Source organism: Telopea speciosissima, chromosome 6, assembly GCF_018873765.1.
Source record: "Telopea speciosissima isolate NSW1024214 ecotype Mountain lineage chromosome 6, Tspe_v1, whole genome shotgun sequence".
Taxonomy (NCBI): Eukaryota; Viridiplantae; Streptophyta; class Magnoliopsida; order Proteales; family Proteaceae; genus Telopea; species Telopea speciosissima.
This window is the reverse complement of record NC_057921.1, coordinates 39,128,043-39,140,756: the sequence shown is the minus strand read 5'-3', so window position 1 is coordinate 39,140,756 and position 12,714 is coordinate 39,128,043. Positions and strand designations below refer to the sequence as shown.

The following is a 12,714-nucleotide window of genomic DNA, read 5'->3' as shown; positions in this document are numbered from 1 at the left end:
TTCTAACATGAAAATTTGTTGTGGAAAATTTTTCGTAAAAACAAACAGAGCCTATGGAGACCTTAAGAAAGTTGACTGGTATGCAGAGTGAACCGTCAAGATCATCAGATCAGATATTCCTCGATGAACAGATGTAGCTGTGCCCCGTCTCACTATGTTTTATCACTCTGGACATGCATACAAGCCGGCGCACCAACCTACCTTAGCATATGGCTCTCGGGAGTCGGGAGTCGAGACACGAAACCGTCCTCTTCTACAAATGCAGAAAACTTCAATCCAAGAGGATATAAAACCAGAAAACCAAATCGAGTATATCTGGTACAAAGATCTGTGAAGCGTTCATCGTCGATCCCACCTTGAGCTGTAATAAAAGCGTGCGGTCATATTCGGTGACTTGAGAGTTCGAGAATAGACACCGATAAGGGAACTGTGGCAGATCCATAGTCATCAATGGATGATTCTCAGGGAGGATCAGAGAAAGAGAAAGGAAGCTCCTCACCTTCCCCAATTGCAGTCATCTCGAATTTTTGGAGAGGTAATTCCATTTCACGTTTTGGCTGCAAATAATTACAATTCGTTCTCTGCTTAGTCTAGTTTCGTCTAATTTACAGCATTTTGTACTGTCACTTAAATCTTTTGTAGCCTGAGATTCAAATAAGTGGTATAAATGCACTAGTTGAGCAAAGATGCAAAGATAACGATTCAAGTGAAGTTATTATATGATCCGCATCTAGAAGAGATCACAGAGACAATTTGTTATTCAAAATTTTGAGAAACGGAATGGATTTATGAGAACACTCTCTGCTGTTTAAACTCTTAAGGTATCTTGGACTGAATCTATCGACATGATTTAAACCGTGGAATTTATGAGTTTCCAATCAATGCACAACTGGAAAAGGCATACATGCTCAATAACAAAGCCTATTGCATTCAATGATGCCCAAACAGTAATATTGAAGGATAATTAGCAGAATTAGTGTAGAATTTGAATCGTGAAGTTTTGATTGATTAGCAGCTGTGTTTTCCATTGTAGTCTATCTTTGTGGTGGATTACGATGCAAGCTATCAGATCCCATTTCATTTTCTGTAGATTGGATATTAGGTGGTTGGTTTTGGCCTAAATGGATTTCCCTTCCATTGGTTGCTTTTGGAAGAAATTTGTTGCTGGTAAGAAACTGGGTAAGTTGTTGGTGCACATACTATTACTCCTCTCTAGCTCTCGTTTTTGAGAAAGCCCTCAATTTTAGGGCCTTGTATTCCATATGTTTCTGGCATGAAAATAAAGTGAGAATACAAGAGGAAAGAAAAAGAAGGCTAGCAACTCTTTTTGGGTGTGGTTATATCTGTTGTCATTTTAATGTGTTACTGGTTTATTTATTTATTTATTTTTTGTAATTTGCTTGAAATTTCATTTGGCATTGGATTAATGTTGCTTGAAAAATTTCTTCATTGTTACTTAATGATGACCTCTTTTGTTAGAGTGATAAGAGTGGCAAAATTACATAGAAAGCATCTAGAGCTTCATATCTCTTTGCTTGTGATGTTTTTGAAACAGAATCCCTATGTGCTACTATGACGAGCTTATGTGTAGTTCCTAAGTGCTTATTGTGTCTTTGATTGATCTGTATATTCATCTGGTTTGGTCATGTCTTTTGCTGGTCTTATTGTTGTTTAAATTCCTTATTGCACTGCAAACTTGCTAGAAGTGATTGGATATTCAAAACCTGGTAATTTAACTCTATTTTAAAGGTGACAGAATTTGTATCCTTATTTGTGAAAAGGAAATCTGGTTTGAGTGCTTAATCAGTCTTGGCCATTTGTTGCCCACAGAATTTGATTTGGAGAAGGAAAGGAGTCTTTTGGACGAGCAGGGACTTCGGATCGCTGAAAATCAGGAAAACAGTCAGAAAAACAGGCGTAAGCTTGCAGAGAGTACTCGAGGTATTAAATATACCATATGCCTGTTTGATTAACACAATTCTATTTTGTCATTCTTTAACGTCTGATGTATTGTCATAATATCATTGGCTTAGGTGTGTCAAACTGACTAGCTCTTGGCTTGTTGGAATTTTCTCAGTTACCAACAATTTGATCTTGTCTTTGAAAGCTTTGGATTCATTACTTTGGAAATATAAATGAAGTTGCAATTTAATGGACATTTAAAAGCTTGCCTTCTGAAAAATAAATGTTTCCTGTTAACAGAGTTCAAGAAAGCTTCAACTGAAGAAAAGTTGAGTTCATTTAGTTCCTTGCTTAAGGCTTATCAGGAAGAAGTTGACAATCTTACAAAGAGAGCAAAATTTGGAGAGAATGCATTCCTTAGCATCTACCAGAAGCTTTATGAGGCTCCAGATCCTTATCCAACTCTTGCTTCAATTGCTGTAAGTACCAGGTTGTTGCTTATAAGTTGTATTCTCAAAATAGGTTGAGTTTCCGTTCCATATATTGAGTTTGGATTTAACACATCTTAAAAGCATGTTTTCTTGCCGATTCCTGTGTTGCATGATGCGATATAACTCTGCTTTATTTATTAAATGATTATTATAGTTTGAAAATTCTGTCAAAATAGTAGCAAATTTAACTGGAAAGAACAAAAAGTAAAAAAATAAACTTAATTTACTGGTGTAGGATTAGGTCAAGAGATCCAAACCCTAGTTGATAAATGGGTCCAGCTGTTATGTTGTTAAAACTACATCCACTCACAATAAATTCTAATACTCAATAGACCAAAAATTCAAGAGCTGAGTTGACTCCAGTTAATGATGCTGATACAATACCTTGGACAAACCCAAATCCGTTTGGGTACGCAGGCTGAAAACTGGGTGCACATATGGGTTTTATTTTGGTAGATATTTAGGATTTTATTATTTATTTTATTGGGATAATTATGTAAGGAGATCATTTATTTAAGTAGGATACGTAGGAATAGTTTTAGCAAGTTTTGAATTGTCAAGAGTCCTAGTATAGTTGTTTCCTTATTGAAGTTTGTTTCTTTTACTATTTATATGCTTGTGACCAACGTATTGGACAGATTGAATAGAATGAAATAGTTGAGTTATGGTTTGAGTAGCCTGTGTGGCTGTGCGTGTGCAATCTTCTCTCCACCCCCCCTTCTTCTTCTTCATCTTATGCGATTTCCCCTCTCCCCTGCAACTCTGATTCTTCCCAGGTTTCCCCCTTCTCGTAACCAGCCCTCCACCAGTTAAACAACTCAAAGGCTCCAAAATATGATGGGGCCGCATAAAACTTTGTGGAGATAGGGTAGACAGACAAATAAATGAGTTATGATATGCTGAAAACTGATGTTCCTTTTTCATTAAATAAATCATTATTTATTAAAAAAATGCTAAAAATTAATGGGATTTGACCCTTTAAGTGATCAAATTAACAGAGTCACCTGGATTTCAGAATCTCATCATACCGCTGAATCGCTGATCACTAAGAATTGGTAACATCAACAGTAGATCAAATGAAGTCCATTTGGTCTAAAATTTTATTATGTGGTAGTACTATAATAATGGCTTCAAAGCACAGATTTGAGCTGAAACTGGTAAGCCGAGGCAGGTCTATGAGTTGACCTATCATGCTGTTTTAATCTCCCAGTCTATCAATGTGTAGAATTTCACCAAAAAATCAACCAAGCATCCAGAAATCATGAAACTTTAGGGATTTATGGAATATCTCTGAGAAACTAATCTCTAAAACTTCTACTTGCTGCTCAATTGGCTAACTCTAGCTAGGGTTTTAGAACTTTCAACCAGATTTCTCTGCAGGGTCCTACTCTACTCCAAATCAGCTGCAAGTAAAAAATAAATCTTATTTTAATTGCAGAAACTGAGATGCTTGAATAAGAAGCAAAGGTATTAGTTGATTCTATACCAGAATAACTCACTATGGTGACAACTGTTGAAGTTTCAGAAACTTCAACAAATGCCATGTAGGAAATAGTAGAACCAAATGTATTTACAATACAAACAAAAAAGGGTGGAACTGAAGGCTATGTACAAAAAAGTAAAAGCCAGTAGCAGAATTTTGTAACAGTAGTATAGCAGCAGCAATAATAAACTCAACCTAGCTCATTTACATAGATTTTGAATCATCTTAAGAATTTGAAATCATTTTTAATGCTGAAAACAGGAAGTCCTTTTAGCTACTGCACTTAAAAAATACTTTTTCCTTGTTGATCAGAAACAGGCCAACAACAAATGGAATTTTAATTAATACAGTGAAAACATGCATAGTACATATAAAAACAGGACTACACAAAAAGTACAGAGGATACGTATCTTTATGAACCAACTCAGGATTCTTGTAAAGAACACCAAGTTCCCTGATATGGGTCTCTTCAAAGTTCAAACTCTGAAACAGAATGCGTAGCCGTTTAGAAAGAGTAGAAATGAATTCTGCTTTCTCTCCAACATTCACACCACTTTTTCCCCTTCCTCAAATCTCAAAAACACTCCTCAAGGTGCTTATGTTGACGAACATTGATTCTGTATAGCAGTACTTATGATGCTCTGATACTTCCAAGTCTATCGCTTTGTAAGTTTTGATCACTATTAGATTCATTCCCAATGGGTAAAGACCTACTTGGGATGCTCATAGAGCTTACTTATTATACCTGTGGGGGAATATAAGCCTCAGGACCAATTCTGATCATTTTTCCGAAGTATAGACATGGGTCCCCTCTTGGAAGTTGGGAGTTCTAAGATCTAATACTCAACTAATATGGAGAGAAGCGACATTTCCTTCTTGATGAGGTGGATGCTCCTGCATCACTCACTAAACCTTATTCCAAACTAACTGGGTACAGCCATATAAATCCTGTTCCATTGTTCCTCTCTAGGAAGGAGAGACTTCATTATTGTCAGTGTGCCGTGATATGGGTATTACTGTCATCTAAATTTATTTCACTTCCTTTTTGAATGTATTCTCAGTACATAGGGTCAGGTTTGCCTTATAGGTCTCTATTGGCCAACATTGACCTGGTTGTCTACATATACTAACTGGATGGTCAGTGATGTACTGAATTGCCATCCAATGGAGAGGGGACTAGGGGAGTACATAGTAACTTTTCAATCTGTTGACAGTAAAATACTAAACGGTTTAGATCACAATATTCATACAAATGATTGAGTGTTTGTATGGCAGCTGCAACTTTCATCTTAAAGCAAAATTTCAACTAATGCTTTGTTTTATATAATGATGCTGCTGCAAGAGATACCAGCAAAGAGATTTCCCTGAAAAAGTTAGATCGCAATATAGCTTCCAATTTATTTCTGATTCATTCATCATCCATTCAGAACCATAGTTGACAATAATTCTTGGTAATAAGACCTTACTACCTCTTAACTAACCTGTGAAGAGAGAAAAAAATCCTACCGTGGTCCATCAGTAGCCTTTATATTATATTTCAGTGTTGGACTCTTAGTAGGAAGCCAACTAAGAGTCTAAGTCTAACTACACAGAAAGAACTTCATTCTGGTAGCAATACCAACTCAAGCACCCCAATCATCAGCAACAATAGTAGAGAAAAATCTGTGTCGAATAAATCCAGACAGCAACTAAAAAAATAAGCTGCATAGAATACCAATTGCAAGCCAAAGTATCATAGCGGCAACAACAGTATCATAAGCCCTTCTCAAAAGGCAACCAGTAAGTAATAATCTTCATAAAGAAGACAATTTAAAGTGCTGCATAGGTAATTGCGAACCATTGGTAAAAGTGCAATATAGAAGGTTGCTGGAAACTACATAACACTACAAAAGGTTGCTGGAAACCATTGATAACAACATAAGGTTGTTGGGAACCACATAACACAACATAAGGTTACTGGGAACCATAAGTAACAATATAATGTTGCTGCAAACTAGTAACCATCTTTATAAGATAAAATTTTTGCTAAAGAAATCTTCAAATAAGTAGATGACACTTTGCTGATAACACGAGTAGATAATAATAATAATCTTCAAATAAGTAGATGACACTATGCTGTTAACACGAGTAGATAATAATAATAATCTTCAAATAAGTAGATGACACTATGCTGTTAACACGAGTAGATAATAATAATAATCTTCAAACACCTCAGATAAAAAATCTTCAATCTTGTGGACAAATAATGCAGGGAAGAACGCCAAAGGGTAATCCATAATAAAAAAACAGTTGCAATAGCATCAACAGCAACAACGGATCAGATAAAAAAAATAGACAAATAACTCCAACGTAGGACACAATTTTTTAATAAAACCAGAAATCCCAGCCACAGGGAATCAAATCATAAAGTAGGGCGGAAACCAGAGAGCCTGATGTCTCCCAAATTCTGGTCAAATCCTAGTCACAGTTGTAAGAAGTAGAACCATCAGCCAAAACCAGAAAGCCTGATGTCTCCCAAATTCTGGTAAAATATCCCTTGCAAATAATAATCCCCAAAATATTGAGTTGATCCAACAGCTGGTTTGTATTATATATAGCATGCCAACCAAACAGAACGGCTAAAAAAAAAAAATCTGGAAAACGATCCAGTGGCTGGGCTGGTATCCAAACCAAATAATAGCCTAGATGAACAAGGTAACGGAAAAACTGTAATTGAGCCATGCAATCCCGGGTTTAAAACCCCAAATTGGGTCGCTATGGACCCACCAAAGTGAATATAAACTCAAATAACGGTAGTGGCAATCCTCTTGACAAACACACAAAGCGGTAGAGCAGAACCTGCGCATATCGAGAGAACTCCTTCATTCGACCACCAATCGACCTGAAATATCAGGTGTGAAATTGCAACCCATTGCTCTCTTGAATGCAAGCAATAATACTTCTAGCAGATCATAAAAGTGAGGATTATTTTATTCTGCAACTGGCCCTAGCGGAAGACAGGAGTCAAACTTGGTTGCTGTGAAATTTCTCACAACAGAAAGGGGTTTAGGAGTTGAAACCCTAGGGTTTGGGTTGACTATGGAGTGGCAACCTATGCCCAGAATTTCAGGTTCAGCGGGACTGTAATGAGGAATCCGCTAGAGTGTTGTTTCAGTCCCAACAGTGTAACGTAAAGCAGGAAGTAATCCCACCAGCAGAACTCAACCAGATTAATGGGAAAAGAAGGATGGGAGATCAACAGAAACAAACAAAAGGATGACAGTAGAAGAAAATAAATAGAGTGTTGAAAATCAGACCCGAGAAAGGAGGAATTCTGGGATTGAACAAAAGAGAGAAGAAGGAGAAAAACCCAGTCATGTAACCTCAACACAGCATGGGAACTCAAATAATTTCTTTCAACAACAAGCAGCCGAAGGACACCAGCAGTCTTCAGCAACAGTTTCGGCAACCCTAGTTTTCATGTTTCAGCAATTAGGGGCTCAGATATTTTTTCTTCTTCTTCATAGCTCTGATACCATGTGAGAAACCTTGATCTCAATAATCAGAAGAAGAAGAAGAAGAAGAAGAAGAGGGAGAGAGAGCTAGAAAAATAGCCTTTTATATTATGTTTTAGTATTGGACTCTTGGTAGGAAACTTACTAAGAGTCTAACTACACAAATACAACTAAAGTCATTAGCTAAAGAAGACGTAGACCTAAACTCTATCACTTAACACACAAACCACGATAGGGACACTCCCCCTATTGTGATTATGCTCTAGCATAACATTTGTACTCTAGTTGTTCTTGGCTGTAACTTACATGAGGGGCCATTGAGCATGGAGCTTCATGCCTTATTGGCTCCTCTGATTGCTTTGAGCTGGTCTCTGCTATAAATAGAGATGATGGGAGTGGGAAACCGTTGTTGCTGACATTTTAGTTTTGAGTGAGGGAAATGGTGCACTGAGAATGCTTCCCCTTCCCTGTGATTTCGCTGAGCCTTCCCATACCATGTCACACAGGGCATGTGTTTTCTCCTCTACATCCAGCTGGAGTACCCCCTCCCCAGTTAGCTCCCTTTTGTATAATTTGGTTTCCTGTATTGTGAGTAGTAAAAAGGGGGGAAAATAACGTAAAGATCTTTTGACTCGTTAAAAAAAAAGGGGAAAAAAAACTTATGTTAATAATTGAACTGGCATCAAAACCCAAATTAAATCCCAGAGAACTCTTCCTTTTTGTTCAACTTCACAGGCTATGAACCCATGAGTTTTTTTTCCAAATTCCATTCAGACTTCTATATGAGTTATTGAGCTAACGAGTAATGAGCTATCTATAAATATCTCTTTTAAGCTAGTTTAAGGACCTCTTAATGCTATCCTACATCTAATACATATAAATGGCTTAAAGGCTTAAATAAAGGCCTCTGTGAGGCCCTATTAGTTTAAAACTAATGAGCTATCAGGCTCCACACATTTGTCGGCCAACCAACCATTAGTCGAACTATCCCTTTACTTGAACGAAAATAGCTATTGTGGAGTCATATTGAATATTTGACAATACATTCCATACCTTGCTAAAAAACTGATTCGTTGAGATAATCGGATAGCCCCTAAACGTGTAAGGCGTCGTCTCCACCTTCTACTGCCTCCAGACCTGTTTGGGCAATTGGTTCACTACGTTGCATGCATGGGTTGACCGTTGCCGTCCAACACCTCAACCACCTCCATACCTTTGCCTCCTGCTTCATCATGTTGTTCCATCCTTCAGGGATGTTTGGTAGGTGTCCAGGCCTCCTAAAAAATCTCTACCAGCCGCAAGCCGAATCACAAAGTGGTGACTCAAGGCGAATAAAGGCGAAGAGGATAAGTACCCCAAAGGTTGACCGTAGGAAACTGGACACGGGGAACCTTTTGGGAGGTTGGAGCAAGAAATACATTGCAACAGCTTGCCTTGCTCTCAGGTTGGCCCTTCTACTTGACTAAAAATCCTTGTTGTAACTTACTTCTCAAGCTGCCCTAATCCAGATAATGCGAATGAAAAACTCATATTTTGAGCTAAATCTGATGTCTTTTTGTCAGGGATGCTGCTATAGGTAGCCTAGCTGCCTGTTGCTTGTACACCAATGTTTTTGTTTGTGTCTTTGTGATTATGTATTGTGATTTTTTAAAGGGGGACCCTTTAATGAGCAGATAATTTATGTTTCTTGAAAGTTCGAGCAGTATATATATAAATCTTGCATTCTTAAAATCCAATTGACATGTGTCAATTATTCCGTTACAGTATATGAATTTTTTCATTTTAATTTAAATTGCACACCAGTGTACATGAGAGAGAGAACTATCATATGAACTTGCCTCTAATACTAGCACACTTTAACCAGAACCGGATTTAAAGTAGTCTATGTGTAATGTGTATCTTATGATACGGCCTGATATGTATCTGCTTTCAGCCAATCAAAATATAACTGACAGGGAAACCAAAAATTTATTTACTACTGAACAGTATCTAAAATTATCAGTAGTATTGGTACTTACATGGTATGTTATAGAGGATATCATTCAATGCTTAAGAATATAATCTAGGATTAAAACCTTTGTTAGTTTGCTGACTTGCCTCCCCCCTCCCTCCCTTTCTTTCAACATATTGCATTTTCATCATTTTCTGCAGTTAAAAATGACCAAACCATTGTGGTTTGGGCTGTGGATCAAATCGAAAACGAGATGTATACACATCAATTCGAAGAGTGTATTGCATGTAAAGTAATCAGAACACGGCACTTAGAAAGTCAAATGAGCAAATTCTAGGTATATCTGTTAAATTTACTGTCAGATTGAACTTACCAGATAACATTTATTTATTTCCTTTAAGTAAATCGCTGATTGGGTTTGAAATTCACTTCTGTACTTGACTGCTCATAACTATGTCCAATTGGTATTTTCTAACCACTTTTTTTTTTGCAACAATTCTCATTCTCTTTCTCATTTGTTTCTTCTTGTCCTCAACATAGGAGCAAGATTTGAAATTGTCTGAACTGGAATCTGAGAATCGAAAGATGAAAGTTGAACTTGAGGAGTTCAGGACTGAAGCTACTCATTTAAAGAATCAACAAGCAACAATAAGAAGACTCGAAGAGCGGAACCGCCAATTAGAACAACAGGTTACCTTTGCATATATTTCAAGTTCTTATACTCTTATGTTGTACGACTCATATCCTAAGTGGTTTAAATGTGGTTTTTTTTTTGGATGAATAAAAAATTCAATTACTAAAGGGAGAAAAAAGGGGGGGGGGGGAGGATACAAGCAAAAGCCGCCATTAAGCCCTGCCAAAAAACTGGGATTAACAGGGACAAAACAAAGGGCCAAAGCCCAACCCAAAACACACAAAAGGAAAACAAGAAGCCAGGCAAACCAAAGAACCAACCCGGCTCGGAGGGGGCAAACTAACCCGTGTCAATCGGCTCACCACTTAGAGCAAAAGTCCTAATATCCAAGTTGAATGGCGGATGCAACTCCGGAGTGGCCAGGGAGTAAGAGAGGTAGGAACGGTTCTTAGGGAAAGGAGGGGAGCTGATGTTACGACGACGGAAAACGAGAAGAGAAGAGGAGGCGGCAGGGAGAGGCTGGGTTTAAATGTGGTTGATTGTGCTTTGACTTGTTATTGTGGTATAAGTGCTAAGTGCTGCTGTGATCCTTTTGGTCTTGATGCTGGTTGCTGTTTCACAGGTCAACATGTTTGAGACAACTGAACTGTCTAAAGCTTGTAACAGAACTGAAAGTGTTTGACTAAAATTAGTGAATATTGAAGTGAGCACTGTACATGAATATAGCATAATTTAGAACTAGGGAAGAACAAAGGTCATGAACTATAAGGTGAGTGAGAAAGGATGTTTAATATGCAAAACTGATCTTAAAAAATATTGTTGTCATTTGTGTAATGGAGATTCGATATGAAGGTGATGTAAACAGGAGGTTTGGGGAGAAGTGAAGAAGATGGATGTATGTCTGTATCGTTGGCACGGTTAGGAGTATTAGTTGCCAGAATTTTTTCCGTAATAATAGAGGCTTATTACAAGGGGATCCTCAATCATTTCCACTCTTTTTGTAGGTGGTGGAGATCCTTTGAAAACTCATCACCGAAGTCAAGAGCTTGGGGTGTATTTAAGGAATTTGGGTGTAGGATGGTATTCCAAGGATCACTCCTCGACAATACATGGATGATGTTATTATTTCTTGGATCTCTCAGTAGTACAAGTTTTCAGCAGGGAGGGATCATTAAGGGTATGCTAAGTGATTTTAAATGGCTGAAAATAAATTTGAACAAAATCATTACTGATAGGAGTGAAGTGAGCATACATGATACAATGGATTAGTAGCACTTAGTCTGCCAATGGGTGCTTGAGTATGCTTATTGAAGTTAGTGAGCTTGATTTAGAACATTGGTATCTGCATGAAAAATTACTTAGGTAAGCTGGCTGTGCAAATTATATAAATTTAAATATTATTAATAAGAGTGGAAAAAAAAGATCTATGCTCAACCAAGAATTATTTGGATAACAAATCTTGGCATGTATCTGAATGGTGCGTATGTGTGTGAGATGCCCAATTTTCAGTAGATGGAATGTCTCTGTTAGTTAGAGGCATAGTAATGTAGTTCTAGATAGGGTCAAGCCCTACTAGAAGCCAATTAAACCAGGACCAATAACAAGGAACTGAGGGGCTGGTGGTTCTGCAGTTTCAGTAGGACAGAATTACAGTTTTAGGTCAAATCTAGGGCTTAGGTTAGGATAATGGAAGGGGGGCTTAGAGGGTGGGGGGTAGGCAGGTTTATAGGACTCTAATAATGTAGGTATTATAAAAGAAAAAGCCTAACCCAATCCTTAACCTATTAGGTAACTTAAACTGACTAGGAAACTAAAATACTAAAAGAAATAGACTCAAAACCTCGCTGGACTTGTAGAATCCTAATCCAGCCCAACTTACATCACATGACCACTTAAACAAGTCACATGATCACTTAAGTTATCACATGATCACTAAGTACATAAAAATCAAAATTAAGGAATTAAAACAGCTAATCCCGTATGCAACCTAATTACCCATATTTTAGGCCCATAAAAGTGTCCTATTACATAGAAAACCCATGGGATCAAAGGCCCAACATACATATAACCCAACCCTGGACTTATTGCTAAAGAAATAAGCCCATTTCGGTGATGAATCTGCATCGCATAGCATATTATTTTTTACATTTGACAATACACCATAATAACACTTAAAAGAAACAAATTTAACTAGTCACTTTCCTCCAGTAGGCTGTCTGACACAGCCACACAGGAGGAACTGTTGCGCCAAAGACTTAGTTCTGATGGAGTGACCATCCATTAATTTTTTAAATGCTAGGATCCTACCATGTTTCCAATGGCTTGGTGCCTCGGGCCCACACTAATGTAGGACTAAACATGAAGAAAAGGAGGCCAAAACACTGTTCACGTGAACAGTGTCACAACACCTTATTTTGCCTTGGTGAGAATATTATTAGAAGATCCTTGGTGGGGACCACATGAGAATCCTAGCTTTGACAAGAAAGAGGATCGGCTGCTAGAAGACTTGAAGATCTGATTTTATTTTGTTACTATTCTCTTGGTAGTACTTGGTTACTATATCTATTAGTTTCTATTTTAGTTATTCTTGCGTGTGGCTGAACTATAAAGCCTAGTAGTTTCTAGTTTTATTTACCTTCTATTTTAGTTAGGTTTTAGTAGTTTCTATTTCCCTAGTTTCTATTTTTATTGTAAGCTTGCCTAACATATTAATAGGCCCCCTATTGTAAGGAAGGAGCAGATTTTGGAGAATAGAATTT

The 12,714-nt window shown here is 37.5% G+C and overlaps 1 protein-coding gene across 2 annotated transcripts in view; it reads left to right on the top strand.

Annotated features, from left to right (window-relative positions):
* Positions 1–233: 233 nt before the first annotated feature.
* LOC122664540 (protein CASP) overlaps positions 234–12,714 on the top strand; it is a 90,394-nt gene continuing 77,913 nt past the window's right edge. The window contains exons 1-4 of one of the 2 annotated variants that reach the window (XM_043860390.1): positions 234–535; positions 1,831–1,941; positions 2,203–2,381; positions 9,862–10,011. In XM_043860390.1, coding sequence (XP_043716325.1) covers positions 451–535; positions 1,831–1,941; positions 2,203–2,381; positions 9,862–10,011 — 525 coding nt within the window. In that variant the 5' untranslated portion in view covers positions 234–450. The remainder of the gene's footprint in view (positions 536–1,830; positions 1,942–2,202; positions 2,382–9,861; positions 10,012–12,714) is intronic. The other variant, XM_043860389.1, reaches the window with a different exon arrangement.